The following is a 21,803-nucleotide window of genomic DNA, read 5'->3' as shown; positions in this document are numbered from 1 at the left end:
CACCCCAAACCTGGGTACCCATAGCCTGCTGCCTGTCTCAGGTAGCAGTATTTTTGAAGGGAGATAGATCTGGAGTGGGGAGGATTGGGGAAGGAGGGGCGAAGCATGGGACAGAGGCTGACCTGGCCATCTGACTTCTGGCTATGCTCAACAGAGCAGAGGCCCATGAGCCCGAAGAGCCATATGTCCCAGGGCTCAGGCTGGAAGGGGAGGGTCACAGGGACACCCAGGGACATTGGGAGTACCTCTCAAAGCAGAGTTAACTCAGCAGAACTAGCAGCTTCTCTCCTGGTCATTCTTGAAAACTTGTAATTGGCCAAAGGAAAGGAGGTGAACATGTGAGGCGTACCACAGAGTGCGCTGTCGGGTTCCTGGAGGCTGAGCCATGGGTCCCTGGGCCCACTTCTCCAGGAGACCTGTCCTGACTCCAAGTCATTTCTCATTTTTCTGTCCTTGGCTGAGCATTTGTTTGCAAATACAATAGGACACTGATAATGTTCTGCCTTGTAGAAGAAGCTGCACAATTTTGGGCATGTCTGAAGCTCCCCAGGGACTATGACCTAACGGAGGGCAGGAAACATGTGAACCCACCTTTGAAAAAGCATTCCAGTTGTTCGTTCTTTTACATTGTTAAAGCTGCCACCAAATCTACAAATGTTAGATTCTGGGGCTCTGTGCCTGGCACTGAGCAGGATGGAAGGGCACACTTGGAGGTGAGGCCCTCAGTCTCCCAGGCTCCAGAATCCACCAGGACCTGGTTCATGGCTAGCCTGGTGAGCTGTCTGCAGCCTGCTCCCATCTGCCTTCTACTCCCTGGTCAAATGCCATTCACAGCAAACTGCTCCCGGCTGGCCCCGTCCCTCCACCTGAAAGGACAGGTCTCACTGTTCTCTATGCTCTGACCACTGCCCACCTCTGTATTGCAGTTTGTGCGGGGCAGGAGCGACACACCACATCTCCTGCCTTTCTCTGTATGGGGTAGCTCTGTGTGGCCAGGGAGCTCCAAATGGTCCTTCAAAACCTCACACAGGCACCTCTTCTGTGGTCCAACACCTCATGGCTGGCCGAGCCTCTTTCCCTGCAGTTCCTCTGTGCTGTCTGGGGCCAGGAGGGCTGTCTTTATCCTCTGGAGCCTAAAGCCTGAGCCCTGTGCTGGGCCTCTTAGTCCTGCTCCTCAGTGAAACACAGGGAGGCCCCTGCTCCACCTCTGACCTGCCAGGTCAGGAAATGGGTGGGTTGGCAATGCTTTTGGAAGGGTAGAAGTGTGGGGCAGTCCCCTGCAGGGCCGCCTCACCACAGCAGGCCGCCTTACTGGCGGTTGGTAGGTGCTATTTAGGTCCCTTTTAATTAGGCATCAGAGAGTAAAAATTTCACTTCTGACTTTGAAAGGATGAGCTCTGTTAACTGTCAACTCAGCAGTGACTTGAGAGTCCAGTATTTAAGGAAAACATGTAATTACTTCAGCTTGCAGGCGCTTATTTACTTTGACTTAATTCTCTCAGGTGTCACTCAGGATTTTGGGGGAAGGCATTTTCTTTGAAATTTTCTAATGATAAAATATGGCTCTGCCCTTTTAAATCCACAGTCCTTTTATGCTTTGAAACTGTTCCTTAACAAAATTAACTGGTGGTCTGAGGTGATTTATTACTGGAATGTTCCCTGGGAACAAAGCCTGTTTGTTTCCTCCCAAGCCCAGAGCATGTGGCACAGGCTGCCCTTCCCAAACCCCTCAAAAGCGGCCACTGCTGAAAGCTTCATAGCAGCCTCAGCTTGGCCAGGCCTGGGAACACATTCTGGCTCTCATTTCCTGTGACCCCATGGGTTCTCAATGCTACCTGAGCAAGAGGAACAGATGCCTCTGAGGTGACAGGGCTGAAGGGAGGTCTGCCGAAGACCAGGATCTTTGGTGGAAAGCAGCTTCATTCAGAGAGCAGGTCACAATGAAAGAAGCCTTTAAAAAGCCTGCTCCTCACAAACAGGTACAAGGTCATCATTACCAGGTGGGCAGGCTCAGGCCAGGAAATAGCCAGGTGCTATTACATCAGTCTCCCGCACAAGGCTTCAGGGTAGTTTTCAGTGGTATCTGCATGGCACACCTGTATGACTCATCTCCAGCTGGGGGCAGGGGCCAGGTGGATGTGGAAGCCAGTCCTATGGTCTCATGGGAACGCTTAGGTGACTCTGGGCCAGCCACTGGCTTCTGGGTGCCTACCAGCTTCTTTGTGGATAGGTGGTGAGTGTTACACTCCCCTGCCTGCTCCTGTTACCTGTCCAGGGTCATACAGCTGTGGAATTCCAGCTCCTTCACCTTCCAAGCTATATGACCCTGGACAGGTAACTGAATCTCCTCTGAACCTCAGTCTTTGTCAAAATGGAGAGAATGGTGGTACTTGAGCAGCAGGACCATCAGGAGGAACACGAGTTAAACCAAAGTGAGTAGTTTACCACAGTGCACGGCACACCGTAAGCTCTCAGGAAGCGTAACCACGGGAGGCAGATTCTAGACGTGCACGGTTAGGGGCTAGACACTTCAAAGCCCCTCCACCTGTCTGGTCTCAAGTTCTAGAGGCTGCTATGGCCCTTTCACTCAGGCACTGGGAAACACGCACACATACACCCTCTTCTACGGTCCCCCTCTGACCATGTGGCCATGTCCTCTCTCCACACATGTGGGGACTTTGCCAGTGCAGTGCTGAATGAAAGGCCCAGTCAGCACCACAGGCAGGCTGTGTATATGCCCCAGAAGACGAGTTTGGCTACAGTCTCAGGAATACTTACTTCAGTATGAAAGTAAATAAAAGAAGGACGAGAGGCCTAAATGGGTTGTGGGGACAAGTAAGGCCCTCCAGCAGGAGACAGTGGCAGCTGCTGTTCTGGGCTCCTGCCAGGGCCCGCCTGCTCCAGACTGTCAGGTCTCCTAGTCAAACATGCTTTCCTCCAGCCAGACCCCCTTCCCACCTCTGACTTCTAAGTAGTGAGGCAGCATTCCGCTTCAGGGTCTAGGGAGCTAGGCAACCTTGGGCAGATGGCCTAGGCTCTCTGTAAGACAGGGCTAGCAATACCCCCTCTCTCATGTGGCTGCATAAATTCACCTGGACCATGTGCACACAGCAGCACCTGGCACTGTGACAGCCACTGTGTTTCGCTCAGGGCCAGCCAGCCCTCTCAGCAGGGCTCTGCTGCAGGGGTTCTAATCTGGCTTCAAGTCCACAGCTCCACACTGTGGATATATCATTATAGAAATCCTTTTCTAATCTAATCCTTGTCACTATAGTTTTAAAAAGATAAATCTCTTCTTCAAAGGCTTTGGGTATAAAATGAGGCTTGAGAAGAATCCGCATGGAAAAGAGCAAGAGTAGCCAAATGAGGACGCTGGGCCTCCTAGATGGTTGTCTGGCCCCTCAGCTCAGAGGCTCACGGCCAAGATGTTTCTCTATGACAAGCCCTTCAACATGTCCCACTCTGCGACCCTCTCCTTAATGCTCACTTGGTGCCCCTCTGAGCCTGGAGCCGGCCTGGGGTCTGTGGGCTGTACAACTCCTATGTCCCTGATGCATGAACAGAGCCTGGCCATGCATGGCAAGCCCTGCCAGCTGGCTGCCTGGGATTTCATGGGACAACACAGGCGACACTCACTAGGGACACTTCTCATGTAGATCCAAGAGACAGAGGTCACCTGTCTTAAACATTCCCAAGAAATATATCAAACCAATGTAGGTGGTTTTACTTAAGTTAAATGACAAGAAGGAGGACTTCTTGATAGAACATTAGAAAACAATTTGGTTCCACTCAGCCTGACCACAGAACACCTGCTAACTAACAAGCTCTTGTATACTTGTATCAAGAGGCAGAAATGAAAATGCACAGTGCAAATCATACAAACCGTTCTGCAACATGTAAACACTGCTCCTCTGAGTGAAATAATGAATTATTTTAATATAGTATTGGGTTTAATTCATTCTTTTACCCTGAGGAAAAACTCTGAAAGAGTGACTATGAACTATGACCAGTTTGCTGCACCACTTTCCAATTTAGAAACCAACAGTAAGGTATGGCTTTCTCTTCATTTTCAGAGTTAAGTTTTTTGATAGGATTTGAGTTAGTCACACTGTAAAAAATGGTACTTAGCTACGAGTCCCAATGAGACAGACATTACCTAGACCTTAGCCTATCTCAGGAGCACTGCCTATCCACTCATAGTGACACAAACATTACCAAGTCCCGGTGGCTTTAGTCACTGATGCCACGACACTGAAATACTCAGGGCTAGTGGGAAGGGTCCCAGGCCACGTTTTTAGTTGATGACTCAGGACAGGAAGGAATGGAAGGAGGAATTCCCAGTCGCAAGGGAGGAAGGGCCATGCTGCCCTGGGTGTGCGGCACACGCGGAGCCTGAGTAGCATGCCTCTGTCTTCCCACGTGTATCTGATGCGAGGCGGGTGTGTGCTGAGCCGAGCTCAGTGCCCGCCTGCCACAGGCTCCTCCAGGTGCCACTGCACCCTGCACTTGCCACGATGCTATGGGGTATCCACTCTGATTGGGCTGAAGGCTGATTTTCTTTCCCAGATTACAAGATTGCAAGTGACGGGGGGGATTCCTAACAGACCCTGTCATCAGAGCCCACGTTCTCTTGTCTCTGTGGGACTATGGCATCAGGTGAGGGCAGATAGCCTCGCTGCCAGCCTTCCTTGTATCCTTCCACACAGCCAGATGCAGCACACCCCCAGGGGCTTTCCCATTCATGCTGCTCACTGCTGCCTACGGGGCCAACACAAAGTCCTCTCACAGCCAACTATGTGTACCTGGCTGTTTCCTTCATGAAGAACAGCGGTGTGTGCAAAGACCGTCCGGCCCAGAACTTCCAGCCACCCGAACAATGTGTTCTTTTTTAATGAAGAGCCAGGGCTGCACACCTTTGTCTCCAGGAAAGGGATGTGGTAAGAGCATGACGTCTGGGGGAACACATCTCATCATTTCCACTAATTAAATCATTTTATGTAAATTGATGAAAAACTACGAGATTTTAAGAAACTTTGCCATCGTTTATCTATAAGAAGGGAACGTACCCCCGTGCCAGCTCCTCACCGCAGCCTGCCTCCAATGCAGTGTGCCAGGGCGACACCCGGGGCTCCTTCTCCTTTCTCCCATGTATGCTGTTTCTAGAGAACCTCCTCCAATCCAGCCTGTGCCCTGATCCCTCAGTGCACCAGAGCACCCCTCCCTGTCCACAGGCAGCCTGAACTTTTCTGATGTGAAATCCAGCATCTCCCTGTCGGTCCATTGTCTGTGTCCCCTTTCTCCTGATTGTCTATGTGAGAAAGCTCAGGCTCCTCCTTCCTCTCTCGTGCCCCACAATCACTAAGGTGTCTGTCTCCATTCTCTCCCTTCAGTCCTGCTCCCTGGAGCCCCCATGCCAGCCTGGATGCATGCGCTGCCTCGGTGAGTCCTCGCTGCAGTAGTCTCTAGCCACCTCTACACCTTGCATGCCACAAGGCTCCCAGGGCACGTGTCCTACTGGATGCAGTGAGTTAGGCATGTAAACAAAGTCAGAGGGTAGACTCTGGACCTTGAGTGTTGCTGGAGAGGAAGATGGGAGTCTCACGGCCTCAAGGCGTCTGGGCTACTTCCTTAGCTCACGATTATTTCTGTCTGTACAGGTCAAAGATAGCCTGCTTATAACTGCAAAGAAAGTAGCTCAGGCAAGCCCCGGGAAGGTCACTGTTAACGATCACTGGGATCAGTTTCATTCTTCCAAGGTGAGGTGGATAAGAGTGTGTCAGTCCACACCTGTATGAAAGGTACTCCAAACTCAACTGAGGTCCAGCTGTCCCATATCCAAGTGTTCAAGAGGCAGACACGGACTGGCCATCCCCTGGGTCTCAGCATGTCGGGGGCCCCAGGGGCTGTATGGACCACGGCACTCTGCTGTGCTAGCTGTGTGCGGCCCCATGCACCTAGGCCACAGAACCCACCAGGGACACAGTACAGAGAGCGCCGGGTTTGGAGGTGAAACTTACGGCCCAGAGCTTGGCTCTGCTGCTCTGCTGGCCGTGACCCTGGGCAGGGCTCAGGAGCTCTCGTGCCTCCTTTTCTTCATCTGTATTATAGTGGCCATTCCTACTTCATTGATCATAGTGAAGACTGAATGAGACAATGTGTGAAAGGCCTGGCAGATGGGCATTCATAGATATGAATAATCACTTTACACGAGAAGACAGCATGCCAGTAGTTACTACTGAGGAGCCTGTTTTACCTGTTAGAACAGACCATGGCTTTTACACTGTGCTCAATAGAGTCACTTATCTGCCAACAAATGATTCCCAAGATGCTGCCTGCGTGGCACCTGCATGTGAAGAGGAGGGGAAATAAAGTAGAGCACTGGGATGGGGCTGGGAGCCAGGCCAGGGAGGCTCTCTGAAGAGATAACCTCGGAGACCTCAGACATGACAGGAGTGAGAGAAAAGGGCTTTCAGGTGGAGCAACCTGTGGGGGTCCAGGCTGGGTGGAGACCAGGCCGTCCTCACTGGACAGGCTTTGGCTGCACTGCTCCTCCTCTGCACAGAGGCTAGAAATCCAGACTTACTCCCTACTTGTTAGGGCACTTTGGGAAGACCCTTCTGAATTTTTGCCAAAGGCAGGAGGAGAAGGTGACACCTCACCACCTCTTCATGCCACTATCAAGAGCACTAAGAGGAAAATAGACACTAGAAAGCTCAGAAATCATGAAGGGGCTCTGACTGGCAGGCCCTGCTACTGGAGCATGCTGTGTGGGAACTGGACAAGGACACTATGACATCAGGGCAACTCCAGGAAGCAGCTGCTAACACAGGGGGAGGAGCCGCAGGCAGACAGTGCTGAGGATGAGCTGCAGAGCACTGGCCCAACCTCTTAGTGTCCTTCTAAACCCACCCAGAGATGACAAAGGAGAGCAGCCAGCCACAGGGGAACGTAACCACACGGAGGTGATCTCAGCAATGAGGTGCTACTTAGCTTTCCCCTCATTACCATAGCATCAGTCACTCCAACAATTACAAAGTGCCATTGTGGCAATTACAAAAGACCCATTTAATCTAAAGATGATTTTTATGCTGGTGAAAAAAAACATCTATTATTAGTAAAGTTATCCCAAGGCAATTTCTTTTTTAATTATGCTATTGCAAATTTAAAACACATGAAAAGCATATAAGGAATTAGGAAATCAAGTGGGAATATATAAAATATATATTTATATTTTTAAAACTTTGGTACAAATATCAGGGAAGGGCATTTAAGATGGCTACTACTCAATGAAATGGTCTTAGGATAACTCGTTAAAAATAAAAAATGAGGCAGAGAATGGCATTACCATTTGTATTTCTTCTGGGGATAATTCATCTTCACCTTTGCCATCTCCCCAGGTTCCTAATTCAGGTTGTGCTTCGGTCAAAATCTTTTCTGTTAAAAAAACAAAACAAAATAACAAAAAAAAAAAATGAAAATAGAAGGCCAAATAGTCATTTTAGCATAGGATACAGGTGTGTTACAAACAAGAGACTGAATGTTATTTTGCAGCTCTGTCTCTATTTATCCGTTGGTCAATATGCAGCAATATTTAGGCCTTAAATTGTGTGGACTTGTGCGGGTGTATATGTGTGAGGGTGGGGCAGATAGGGACAGTTTCAATATTGTACTGAATTCAACAGTGGCTGCAGACTAAATGGACATTCTTCAGAACCAGGTTTTTTTTTTAGTACATTTCATTTTACAACACACTCTCACGCTAACATCCTCCCTCCACTTTTAAAAGGTTACAACATATGAATGCTTTCACTGGGAAAATAAAATATATATATGAAATTCTGTTCCCCAATCTCATTCCTTTTCTTGAGAGTCACTGCTTTGATGTAGCCTCCTTGACTTTATCTAAGCATATTCACATATAGATATGCAATTCCTTGTATATCTCCCACACCCAGAAATAATACAATCTTGTGAGTGCAGTGGCTCATTCTTCACAGATATCAACAATAACATACTGTCCTCAAACTTGCTTTTCAGATTTATCAATCTACCTTGGAGATCATTTTGCATCAGTTCAAATAGCTTGACTTCATTCTTTAAACTGCTGCTTAATATTCCATTGTAAGGATACAAGGTTTTCTTTGGTTTGGTTTTGGTTGTTGTTTGTTTTTGCAGTACTGGAGATGGAATCCAGGGTCTTTCACATGCTAGGCAAATGACCTACCACTCAGCTACACCCCTATTCCTTTTTATTTTGAGATAGGGTCTCACTAAATTACACAGGCTGGCCTCCTACTTGAGATCCTCCTACCTCAACATCCTGAGTTGCTGGGGTTACAGGCATAAGTGTCTGACCGGATACAGTTTAGGTCACTGTAACTCCACTGGTAAACCTTCAGTTAGGTCAGTGTTCACTAGTCTAATACTGTATGCCCCTGTGGAGTATTTCTGCAAGACGGGTGCCTGGCCACGGAACTGCTGAACAGGAGGGTGTGCAGAATTTAATCTAGAGAACTTTTTGATCATGGTTGGTCAAGTGACGGCTCCTTGATGAAGTTTATTGAGAAGGCAGGCTCCTAGAAAGGTCTGCTCTCAGCACAATGCTGGAGAGATCTGCATGGACTGTACCCAGGGCTTGAGGACAGCAGCAAAAGGGCAGGGACTACTCCTCCAGGAGAACTGTAACGAGGTCTCTGCCTCCAAAGGTGCCTGTGTGAGTCCCAGCAGTACCTCTGAGCTTGCCATCAACTCAAAAGACAATACCATTTCTTTTCCCTTTCTTCCTCAACCTCAGTAAATTTCCTGTAGTTGATCTCAGTCCTGGGAGATGAGCACAAGTCCAGGGTCTTCTGACATGAAAAGGACTCATGACAGCAGCAGGCTGGAGATAGCAGACCAGCCATGAAAGATGTGGTTGTCACTGGAAAGAAATCTTCACAAAAATCCTCCACTTCCACCACAACAGTGCAGGAAAACCGTTTTCACCACAACTGTCATCACAGGAAAAATATATTTATAAGTCCTGGCTGAACGCATCCTTACAAACCAAGCTACCATTTCATTGAGATGACATCCTTTGGGCAGGGGAGTTGCACTTTCCATCCATCCTACTCCATCCCTAAGAGCTTGCTGTCTACTGTCTGTTTTCATTACGGTGCCCATTTCAATTTTTTTAAACACATAAACCTTGTTCATGTCTGAACCAAGCAGTCTAGGTCTTTATAGCACTTTCGATTCCGTGGCCATCTGAAGCCTTGTCCTGAACCCTGTAGCTCACTGCATGCTGCACCCAAAGTGGTGTCGAGTTCAGATGCTTGGTCTAGTGTTCAAGGCCTTCTGTGCTTTGGCCCAGCCCACAGTTAACTCCCGTTACTTTTGGGTTCTCCTCATCCCTTCTTTCTCTCGGATGCATCCAGGCCAATGGCTGCAAACTGCCTATTTCTCAGGAACACCCCCTACCCCAGCTCTAAGCTCTCCCTGCTCACTCCTACACGTACTCTGTACATCCAAAGGGCATCTTAGAAGGCCTGCAGGCCACTGTATTGATTCCTTCCCACTCTCCTGAGCCTTAGTGCCAAACCCCACCTCTAGCTGTGCTCACCTCAGGCAGCAAGGCCACCATTCCTCGTCCACTGTCTACCTATTGCTCCAACCCCAAGCCTGCAGGCTGTTCACCCCGGCTGTTCTCATCCTTCACATCTCATGTTCCACTTACCAGATAAGCTCAGGCTCCGAAATGCAGCAAGTGCTACTCTCACCCCTCTACCATGGCCTCCCTAAAGGCCTACGCTACCTTGTGCCTGGGCTGTTGCAAGATTTCTGGCCCATCAGTCTGCCTCTGTGCTAACCCCTCACAGCAGTCTCAGGGCTTTTAGGACCTAAACCAGACCACATCATGCTCTAGGTTCAAACCCACCAGTGGCTTCTTACTGTGCTTCAATTCAAAGCCTAATTTTGCCACAAAACACAGTCTTCTGCCCAGACTGCTTCTCTGCACCCTTGGGGACATCTGATGCTACCTGCTCTTGCACTCTCCCATAGTCCTAGCAGGTGTGAGCTGGTTCTTTACTGGGACTGTCATTTGCATTTCCCTGATTACTAAGGATGCGGAGCACCTCTTCATGTGCTTACTGGCCATCTGATATTTCTTTTAAGAAACTTAAGATCTTTCGCTGATTTTTAACTAGTTTTTTTTTTTTTTTTGTAGTACTGAGTTGTAAAGAGTTCTTTCTATATTCTAGATACAAGCACCTTATCAGATATATAATTTTCAAACACTTCTTCCCATTCTGTGGGTTGTCTTCACTTTTTTGATGAGGTCCTTTGAAGCATGAAAGGTTTTAGCTCCAGTGACTACCACTAATCTCCCCACATCCCTGAAAGGTGGGTACTATCATCACCATTTTAAAAATGGGCGAACTGATGCTCTGAGTGCTGTCAGTGCTGGAGCTGGGCTCCAGACACCTTCAAAGGGGCACTCTTCTCTGTCTCCAACATGCCAATCAGTGCTCTCCTGAAGACCAAGAGAGCTGGGTTAGACAGGAGATGACCTCATGCCTACATGGACTTTAACCATGAAGAGCAGCATTCTTTCACTCTGACCACTTATTTCCTACCCTGCCGAGGCAACTGATTCCTCTCCACAGTAAGGAGGAGCAACTGGGTTCCAGACAGAGACTTATGCATGTGTGCAGTTTTCCAAGCCATATTTGCTGAAGCCTCCTGTGGGTTGAGTCTGGCTCCAGTACTGGGGATACAGGAATGAGCAAGACGTAGACACTCCTGTACTTGTGGGACTTCTGGTTAGCAGGGAAGACAGGTAATAAGAAAACAGAGAGGACTACTGAGAGGAGAGGAGGGACAGTCAGATAGGAAGTCCTTCCTTCTCTTCCTACTAACCTTCACTCCTTGTGAATCCAGCCTGTCTCAAGGGATCAAGACTGTCTACACCCCGTCCCTGACCTCTAGACTTGTGAACCCAGTTTCTTACTCAATATCTCCCCTAGGAATCTCACATCCACGTGTGCCACCCACATTCCTGACCAAGCTTGCTCTTCCATCGTCCTCCACGGCTCAGTAAAGGGCAGCTCTTTCCTTCCAGGTGCCTAAGACACAGTGGCTCTTTTGGTGCCTCCTCATGCCCCACACCCAGAAGGCAAACTCTGTGGCTCTATTTCAGAAGACATCCGGCATTCTACCACTGCTGCTGTGCTTGGTGCAGTCCGCCCCTGCCTTGCTCCTGGTAGCTCTAGAAGCCTCCCAGCCACTCGTTTCTGTCCTTGCTTTCTAACATTCCATTCCAACAGGATGACCAGAGGGATCCTACTGAGATGTAGTCAAGTGTGACAATCCTCTGGGCAGATCTGCTCATAGCTTCCTGTCTTACTCAGTAAAGGCACAGTCTCCCTGTGGCCTACAGGCCCCCAGGACCAAGTTCCCAGCACCTTCCCAGTCCATGCCCCTCTGCTCTCTCTCCATTTCCAGCCCTGGGTGCTCAGCAGCCACACAAGACACACTCGTGTCCTGGGCCTCTGCCTGCAACAATCCTCCCAGGGGCCACAGGGTTTTAATGCCTCAGGTCTTAACTGAAATATCAAGGTCTGCACCTCTGGGACAAGCCACAGCACACACCTGTTTCCACAGCACGCACCATAACTGACAGCAGCTAGCATCTGCTTCCCAATGGGCTGAAGGAGAGGTGCTGATTTTCTGCTCCTTGCTGTATCCCTAACAGCCACACTGCTCACTCCCATGCCCCTAGACCCATGAATGAATTGGCACCTGGCACAAGATAAAGCTTGGGCCTGGGACCCAGCAGAGCAGGTGGGCTCCAGTTCTGCATAGGAGATTCGGAGCCCCAAGACTGCACTGGCTTTCCCACTCTCATCTACCCTCACGGCATTTCCTGAATACATGCATGAATGAGCAGATGTGGATGCTGCGTGGACTGAGTAAATTTAGTAATGACGCATATACACATTATCTTCTGAGAAGCCCATGATTTCGTGGGTGATGGTAGGGTGGGTAGGAACAGGAGGTACACTGAGCTCCTGCCTGTGGAGTCAGGGCAGCTGTCACCAGGAATGGGCTCAGGTTTGCAAACAGCATGGCCCACACTGAAGCTGGTGCTGTCCTTCTTGGTGCTAGACTGTGCATGGGTTATGTAATCTCACTCAACTCATTTCCTCACATTTGAAACGCTGACAATAACACACACCTCATAAGGCCCAGTATACATCACGTCTTTAACATGCCCAGCATGTGCCTGGTACCAGTGGAGAGCTCCATAAATGCTCATCTCCTTGCCAGTCCCTCCTAAAAGCTGTTCTGAACTTTAGAAAGGAACTGTGGCATGGGCCAGGCTTAGGAAGCCACGGTGTGTAGTGAATGCTCTTGCTTGTGAGAAGCAAGGGATAAATGAGATGGAGAGACAGGAGGCAGCCTGAGTAACAGGACTTTTCAGAAAACAGAACTGTGCATGAATTCTGCAGCTGCCAGTTCTAAGTCACCCATCCTGGACAAGTCACCCAGGTTTTGTGAGTCTTTGTGAGCCTTTCAGGGGGGTTTCTCTGAAAAAAAGAGAGGCTTTTTTGGAATGTACCTGCAGGGGGCTGCTGTGAGGGTGACAACCACGCCTGTGAGCACGCGGGCCTGAGCCCCACACCCCAAGACAGACCACAACAGAGGAAGCAAAGGTGCCCAGCTTCTCCTGGCCCCAGCGCACCCCTGCCTGCGAGTCACGTAGTATGGAAACCTCTGTGCTACGTGCACTAACAGGCGTCCTCTGCATTGGGTGCACACAGAATGAAGATGTCCATGACAATAGGATATAAAATCTAAAAAGTCATGGGGTACCTGGTATCCACAGCGACAGGCAGCACATAAACCCACTCTTGCACCTTGTCCTGCTGGCTTGACCAGGTATGAAAGCCACTGAGATCACACGCTCGCCCTGGCAGGACTGGCAGGACGATGCCGAGAGCACAGGGTTCTGCCTGGAGGGTAGCACTGCCTCCCTTGGCCCTTCAGCAGAGCCCAATCCCCGGGGCAGTGTACAGCTCAAGCAGGCCCTTTCATCTGGACCCCAGCTCCCAGGTGACTGGACGGCTCTTCTCAGCCAACTGTGGACAGACAAAACCACGGCCACCTCCCACCGGCCTTGGCTCAAGCAACCACACACGCAGCTGGCAGGGGCTGGGCTGCTGCTTCTGTCCTCCTCTGCACTCTGGCCAGCGCCGTGAGGAAGGAATGCAGGGCAAGGCTTAAACTTTAACTCATACCTGGATGCTCTTCAGTGGCAAGTGTTTCTTCAGAGTCTTTTGAAGGATTCTGTGAAACTTTCTCAGAGGATGTGGATTCTCTTGTCTTTGTACTTGGCTCAGGTTCCAGCTTAGATCTAAAAACAAACAATTGTTTGCTATAAAACCTATGCTACTCTTTTTGACAACAGAAGAGAGTCACTGCCTCATGGACCAGCGGCTGTCTGGACACACCTCCACAGGGCACTGTAAAGAGGCATAGGCACTGCTGCCTCAGGCAGGGGCTGTGCACCCTCCGTGTCCCCAGCCACAGCATGGGAACAGCATCAGTAGAAGGCTGCAGTCTGAAATGCCCCCGATGGACACCACACTTAGTGAATGGGCAGTGAAGGCCCTACCTTCAACAAACCCAAAGCTGGATGTTCACTAATCCACTAGTTTTACACTAATTCAAAAGTCTTGCTGAATATGTGTGTGTGTGTGTACATATATATACAGTAGACACATAATTTTGACCCGTATTATATACCCACATATAAGTAATACTTAGTTTAACTATAAAAGCACAAGTCTTTAATACCTCCGAGGTGGACCCATCTCTGCACTTCCTTCCTGAACTTCTTCCCACAAGGGGTCTCCTTTTCCACCCAGGGGGCGTAGCTACACCTATTCAGAGAGGCCCTCCCTGCTACCCAAGGACCCTGTCACTCCTCTGCACCTGCTTGCTTCCTCCGCAGCAGTGATGGGTCTGTCATGCCCTGTCTTTTATCTGTCGTCTGTGAGAGCAGCTCTTTGCCTTCATGAGTCACGTTTGCTGCTTAGCCCTGGATCCTGGCATTCAGTGCTTGCTGATGGTCTAGATAAGGGTTCCCCAAAGGCCTATGTGTCGAAGGCCTAGTCCCCAGCCCATAGCTCCTTTAAAGGTGAGTCCTGGTGGGAAGTACTCAGGTCACTGATATGCACTTGAAGGGGATATTGGGACCTTGGCCCCTTCCTGTTTGTCTTCACTTCCGGGCTGCAATGAAGTGAATAGACCGCCTTTGCCTCCCCAGGCCCAATGCAAGAGGGCTAAGTGACCAATACCTCTGAAACCATGAGCCAAAATAGACATTTTCTTCTTTTAAGTTGGTTATCTTAACTATTTTGTCACAGTAATGGAAAACTGATAGTGTTCAGTAAGTATACGTTGAATAAATGGATGCTTTACAAATACCAATAAACGGCTAATGAGAGAGAAAAACTTTGCTTCCTTTGCTGAGAAGAAGTTTAGTTTGAATCCATCCCATTTATTGATTCTTGATTTTACTTCTTATGCTTTACTACAGTGACACAGCCATATCAAACAACAGGCCCTGTTATGAAACAACAGGCCTTGTAACAGCTTTATATGACACTGTGAAAATCCCAGGCAGAGTGCTAGGAGGGTCTGTGATGAAGTCCATGTTGCCAGGCAGGCTGTAAGTAAGGGAACAACGGAAACATGTAAGGGTGACTTATTAATGCCAGCCAATGTTTACTGGGGGCTTATTATATACTGGCCATTTTTCTAATAAGCACTTACATGGATAAATGTATTCAATTCCAAAACAATCGAAAGAAGGCACTAGTAGTAATGACCTTTTTATGAAGAAGGAAACCGAGGCCTGAGGAAATTTGGACACTCAGGAGGGTCATACAACACACGGCTGGTTTGGGACAGGACCTTAGGGACCTAGCTCTGGAGTCCACACTATGTCAATTCAGCGAGGAAAAGAACGTCTATTTAACAAACATTGATGGAATGAGTAGATATTTATAAAGAATAAATAAACTCCAACCCCATTTCACTCCATCAAAAAATTAATCTGACACACACAGTAGACCTAAACAAACCACCAAGTCAAAAAGACTCTAGAAGAAAGCATAAAAGAATATTTTAGTGACCTTTGGGCAGAGAAAGCAAAAATTTCAAAAATCTGGCTTTCTCAAAATCATATTTCTATTCATCCAAGATATCATTAGAAAAATAAAGAAACAAACCACAGAACAGGAAAAATTATTTGTAGCACGTATCTGACCAAGGAATTGTATAAACAATAGATAAAGAACTCCTATACAAACCAACAAAAGGACAGATAATTCAACAAGAAATGGGTAACATATTGCTAGACATAGGGCACGACTGTTAATCCCAGTGACTCAGGAAGCTGAGGCAGGGGGATTGCAAGTTTGAGGCCAGCCCCAGCAACTTAGTCAGATACTCAAAGTTTAAAAACAAACAAGACTGGGGATGTGGTTCAGTCGTAAAGCACACGTGGGTTCAATTCCCACTACTAGAAAACCAAACCAAACCAAAACAAAAAAACCAAGAAGAAAAAGAAAAAAGGGGGAGGTGAGTGGGTAAGATACTGGAATAGATGCTTCAGGAAAAAATATACAAATGGTCAATAACACACGAAAAGGTGGGACAATGAGAAACCCCCAAGCACTCACTGGGACAGCTTAGGAAACAATCAGCCCCTGATCGTAGTGGGAACCTGAAATGTATGTAAGCACACACTGCTGGAAGGTATGTAAAACAGTGTTATTATTTTGAAAATCTTACGGCAATTTCTTACTAAGTTTAAGAAACATCTCCACCATGGCAGAGCAACCTACACTTAGGTATTCATCCCAAAGAAATGAAAAGAGGTATCCACATGAAGGTCTGCAAATGCATGCTCACAATAGTCAAGAAATGGAAGCAACCTGAAGTTGCCCACGTGAGACCCAACAAGCCAGCTGTGGCGCACGCCTGTGATGCAGCACCACTGGCAACAAAGAGGGAGTTCCTGACAAGGGCAGCAGGGACAGACCTAAAAAGATGCAGTACGCAAAGAGACCACACAAACAGCTCCAAAGACGAATCTATTTAAGAATAAACATTCCACATTTGATTTTGTATATAAATATAATTATAAAATTTAACATTTGCTACTTAACAATTTACCTCAAATATTGCTAAAGATAATTTAGCAACCTGACACATTAGCCAATTTTGAAACTAGCTTAAAATAAGACATGTATCAACTAGAATTTTCAGGTTTTTTTTACAGTTACTAAATGACAAATGGCCTAACAGTTCCTAGCCTGTTTTCCCATCTATAAAATGGGGCTGTGAGGTATCTTTCCTGTCGAATTCCTTGTTTATTTGCAAGTGCTTCCTTAGCACAGCCAATAGCCACAGTACGAGCTATTACTGCTACTGTTGCAGCTGTCGTCATTACTGTGGAAGGAGAAATGGCAGTGGTTTGATAAAGAAAATTTCTTCTGAAGTAATACGCGTCCAGCACACATGGCCACCAGCAAGGTGCAGGCCATCAGAGGAAAAGAAGTGATGAAATCCATTCATGACTCAGAGCTGAGAAGCGGGTGCACTGAGTGATCTGCACAAGTTACTCAGCAGGGTCTTCCAGCGCTGGTGCACTCGCAGCAGATCCCTCGGCTGGCACACCAGCGGAAGGTCAGGAGGAGTCTTGACAAACTGGCAGGGGAGAGGCGTGGGCAGCCTTTTCCTTGGCCCTGGTGCTCAGCAGATGACCTGCTGCCTTGCAGACTGCCTTGGTCATCAGGTTCCCTCCAGCAGTTCCACAGACCCCCACATCTGGAGGCTGGATCCTTAAGCCATCGGCAGAGAAAGACAGATTTAGAAGAGGGCCTGGAGACAACAGAGGGCTTGGTCCTAGCCTGCCATTTATCTGCTGCGTGACCTTGCTTCAATCCTCTCGCTCTGAGTTTTCTCTGAGAAAACGCCACCCTCCTCAAAGGGATGTGGCGAAGATAAAATGAGAAGGAGCCTAGCATGAAGCCCAGTCCGCAGCAGGCGCGTTCCTGGGCCGCCTCTTGAACTCTCAAGAGTTCAAGGTGGCTCACTGAGGCTTTCTCACTCTCACCTCCTGACGGTGAGACACCTGCTTTTTCCACTTTCACATCGGCCACTCAGAGTGGATGCAAAGACTAAAACAGATTCCAAAGGTGCCATGTATAATATAAAGGCTTTATAAACTCTTACTACTATTTTAGAGCACAGAAATTATTGGGAGCTTCACAGGGTAGGTGTCACTTAGTTAAGATCTTGAAAAGGGTAAGATTTTGCCAGGCATAGGGGAGAAAGGATCTTCTAGGCATAGAGAATCTAGGTCGAGCTTCTGGGTCACAGGATGGCATTTAACTTTGGATAATCATATGGCTCTTTATAATACAGACAGAATAACTTCATATTTGCATTAGCCACATATGAGAGTTCCAGTTGCTCCGTGCCCTCCCCTTCATATATCATTTTAAATTCATTCATTCTAATGTATAAAATGGTATTTTGTGGTTTTTAAAAATTTCACTATGAAACAACTATATGCAGCAAGGAGGTATAGTACAAAGAACCCTTTTTCCTGAACCATCAGGGAATAGGTTGCCAAACTGACGCTTCTTTACTTCTGGCTATTTTTTCCCCCAGTAGTGGGAACCGAACCCATGGGTGTATTACCACTGTATTACCATTCCTTTTTTCCCCCTTCTCTTTTTATTTAAAAGTTTTATCGGTTCTTTTTAGTTCTCCTTTATAACAAAGGATCCAGTTCAGAATCACATGTTGCATTTACCTGTCATTTCTCTTCAATCTCCTTCATTTGAACAGTTCCTTCAGTGTCTCTTGAGTCCATGATTTTGACACATAATAATATGCCAGCAAGATGTCTCTGAATTTGAGTGTGACGTTTCCTGGTGACAGGAGTCAGGCTGGGCAGACATCACAAGTGCTGCTGAAACCTCACGGCAGCCCATCAGGCGGTGTGCTTTCACTATGCCCACTGATCAAGGTGGCAACTGCCGGGCATCCCACCTCAAAAATTAATCTTTTCCCCTTTGTAATTAACAAGCATTGAGGGGAGGGTGCTTTTACATTATATATTTCAAACTTTTAATTAATTAATTATTCATATTCCAATGGACTCATGATGTCTTATTTCATGAAATATTTTGTACTCTGCTGTCACTTCTTTGGGCTCTGGTGGTCTCCAAGTGGGCCAGGAGAAACCCTTTTACACTTTAGACATGTCCCTATCACTAGAGTCCTTCCTTGCTTTCTGATACAATCAAAAGTTCCAGGCTCATTTTGTGCTCTCCTTGCCCCAGCCTAAGAACCAGTCATTTCTGCAAGAAGGGTGGTTTCTTGACACTGAAACTCAGAAACCAAGATCTGCTTATTGCTACTGGGGTGTCACTGCATCCAGGAGACAGAATTAAAAGATACATGCATGCATTTTCATATATATGCATACATACATGCCCACAACTATATTCATTTCCATGCTGCCTGTGGAAATAAGATACTAAGAGTTCACACTAGTACCTTTCCTTCTGTCCCATGACTACAGGCCTCATTCTGGCTTCTTCCCTTTCACTTCTATAGTGAGAAACCTGCCTATCCTCCTCTATTTCTTCCTTGATCAACCCCTTACAGGCACTCACCCCTCATCCTGCTGCCCGCCACTCCTCCTGGTGGGGATGCACCACTCCTCTTGTTGGGGCTCTGATTGCTGTGTTGACCATGCTGCTCAGCTTGACCTTTCACTGGGAAACCTCAGCTGCCCACACTGCACCCCTCTTACCCCACATCACTTCATGGCTTCAGAATTGAACTGTTTTGGAAGGGGAAGGGCATAATTGACTTTTGAATGAAGGTTCCTTTAACATCTGCCATTTCTGTATCCAGAGGATGGCAATGTACCAGTTTTCAATTTAAATGAATGAAAGCCAGCAGTGCAGTGGACTGAGACAAAGGGGAGTGCCTTTTTCTTTTTTAACTGATAAAAACAGATTCTAATTACACACAGAGTATCTACTGAGATCCTCAGGGAAGTTACAAATTAACTAGTTGAAGAAAATTTGAAAACAGCCATTTTAAGAGTTCTTGGGAGGATCAGCATCTACCCCATTCTGAAGGACACTGACCTGGCTAGGCCCACCCCTGCCCAGCAGGCTTCCAGGTCCCACCTTGAGGACCTTAGGATTCTGTTTAAAATTTTAAAAGAACAAAAAGAGACATAAAAGGGGAGGTGTAGGGAGGGAGGGAGAGAGATTTTTTGGGCTTTAAAATAAGAAAACATGGGAGAAATTCTTTGCAAACCTTAAATAAGGCCCATATAAATCTTAGAAATGGCTCTTTTTTCCAGATTTAAGGACTGCTCTTATGCTATTTTCCTGCCCCCAACAAAGGCTCTGGAGTGTTTTCGGTCTGTCACAGGATCGTCTGCAGCACCCAACATGGCTTCCAGGCAAAGGGCAATGGCTCCTGCTGCCTGGACCAAGTTGTCCCTCAGCAAAGGCGCAATGGGCCACAGATAGGACCAGTCACACACTGCTCACAATGGCCTGTCATGGGACAAGCACAGAACACAAGAGCAAGCACCTGCAGCCCTCTGACTTTGCCCTCTGATCATTTGTTTCATGTCATTAAGCAGACTACACATCAGATCAAGTGTCATCTGCCTGCTGGGTTAGTCACTTGTGACATAACCTCAGAACCTGTCACATGCTGTAGGACACACACCGCGTCCACAATAGACAGCAAAATACTGAAGCAAAGAAATGGTTCTGAGGGACTCTGCTCTGAGCCAAGTCTACACAGACTTTCTGTAAAGAGCTACAGGGTGCATATTTTGGACTCTGTAGATTATATGTAGTGTCTGTCTCATAGCTTTCTTCTTATTATTTTACCTTTAAAAAATATAAAAACACTTTCAGTTGGAGGGCTGTACAGACAAAGCCAAGGTCTAGATTGGCCCATAGGCCGTAGTTTGTTGATCTCTCTTCTAGGCAATGATTAAGGCCCTGTTACAGAGTAAACAGTGCAACATTTCTGTCATGGGTCTGCTGTCACAGGGCAGAGCTTCTTTTTATTCTTTCTTCATCTTGATCACTGCCACTATCATCATCCCCAATTACTGGCAAAACTTATGAGCTCTTATGAAGTATAGAGCCCTGGGTTAGAGGTGATGGATACAAAGAGGTAAAAGATGCAATCCTCTCCTTACCAGTCTTAGAATCCGGAAGGGGTGAGAGGGCTAAATTATAATATAAAGTGCCTTCTTCAATTACCAGGTAAGTACTGTGATATTATGTACTATAAAAGGAGGAGAAGAAATGAATTGCAGTAGAATGTTGATCTTTTGTATCAATATTAGGAAGCAATTAATAATAACTCAAGATGTCCTGCCTGGCCATGGATCAACGCAGCCTTTTCCAAGGTGCACTGGCCAGCTGTCTGTACAGTCGTGGCTCCATGCAGGCAGGCCTGGGGTAGGAGGTTGCACAGACTCTGAGAACTCTGAACACCAAGTGCTTCTCTAACCTGTCTGACAATGGAAATAAATAAACCTACGTAAGTTTTAGGTGAGATCAGATAAGTACACCTCATTGAAGTCACCAGGGTTTCCCCAGAGCTCTTGTCTTCCAGAATTCATAGTCCACGTGCTCAGCACCAGCTTGGCGCCACATGAGGGCCTCGCAGCAGCTGCAGAGCTCTGGCCTCCCAAGCTGCTGGTGTGCAACCTGCTCGGTGGTGGGAGAAACCCTCACCTCCCATTAACGGATTTCACTCTTCTCAGCTCTCCCTTGAGACAGGGAAAGCAGCCCAAAGTTTCCACTTCTAAGAACATCAGTGTACTAGTGAAAGGTAAGTGTTTGGAGGATGGGCCAGAAGAGCAGACATAAGACCCCAACAACAGTGATCACTGTCCCTCTGTCCAGCTTGGCGGGTGCCACTGCCACGCCAGAAGTGAAACGCCTCGAGGATGGGTAAAGAACCTCCATCTAATAATGGCACTCACATTTTAAAAAACAGACTCATGGTCAGAAAAATGCAGAAAGGTCAACTGACACTGTTTATGGTTTAATGAACAAAAGTACTTTCATCCAGTTTGGTCCGAGAGCCCTTTAGTATGGTAGATTAACATGACAGCACTGTTCTACGAAGATAATCCTAGCATGTAATATCTTTCTTCCTACACCATGAACAGATTACAGCAATCACGATGTTCCTTAACCAACATATGAGTGACAATAATGCCATAAAATATTTGCAGTCAGATTTCTCAAATCAATTTCATATGAACAACTTTTTTTAACAATAACCACTGACAACAAAAACAAAGAACCCACCGATTCGACTTGACAACGCACCAGTTCCACTATTGGCTTCCCCCGAGGACAGGCATTATGCTGTATAATGAGCTGAGGTGGCACAGGGACAAATAAGCCAGTGGCATCTTGAAGAGACAATGTGCTGCACCTGACCGTGAACAGCACACAGGGCACCCGTGAGGAGAGCCATAGCACTGCCTGAAGGAGCTGGAAGAGACTTTACAGAGCAGGCAATTTTCACTGGGGCAGGAAGGATGAGCAGAACTTTGTTCACCAGATGAATTGGGTGGGGATGGGGGAAACAGAACATAAGCATACGTGAAAGGCATTCTTGGGTGGAGAAACCAGCAAGCATTAAGGCCCAAGAGCCTCAAAGAGCAAGGCCTC

At 47.4% G+C, this 21,803-nt stretch overlaps 1 protein-coding gene across 4 annotated transcripts in view; it reads right to left on the bottom strand.

The window, feature by feature from the left end:
* Stx18 (syntaxin 18) overlaps positions 1 to 21,803 on the bottom strand; it is a 169,741-nt gene that overhangs the window by 61,042 nt on the left and 86,896 nt on the right. For all 4 annotated transcript variants that reach the window (XM_076863896.1, XM_076863894.1, XM_076863895.1 and 1 more), the window contains exons 6-7: positions 13,281 to 13,396; positions 7,346 to 7,434 (exon numbers count right to left, since the gene is read on the bottom strand). In XM_076863896.1, the coding sequence (XP_076720011.1) occupies positions 7,346 to 7,434; positions 13,281 to 13,396 (205 nt within the window). The remainder of the gene's footprint in view (positions 1 to 7,345; positions 7,435 to 13,280; positions 13,397 to 21,803) is intronic.

Source organism: Callospermophilus lateralis, chromosome 8 (assembly GCF_048772815.1).
Source record: "Callospermophilus lateralis isolate mCalLat2 chromosome 8, mCalLat2.hap1, whole genome shotgun sequence".
Lineage (NCBI taxonomy): Eukaryota > Metazoa > Chordata > Mammalia > Rodentia > Sciuridae > Callospermophilus > Callospermophilus lateralis.
Note: the sequence above shows the minus strand (reverse complement) of the source record. Positions and strands in the feature narration are given on the sequence as shown.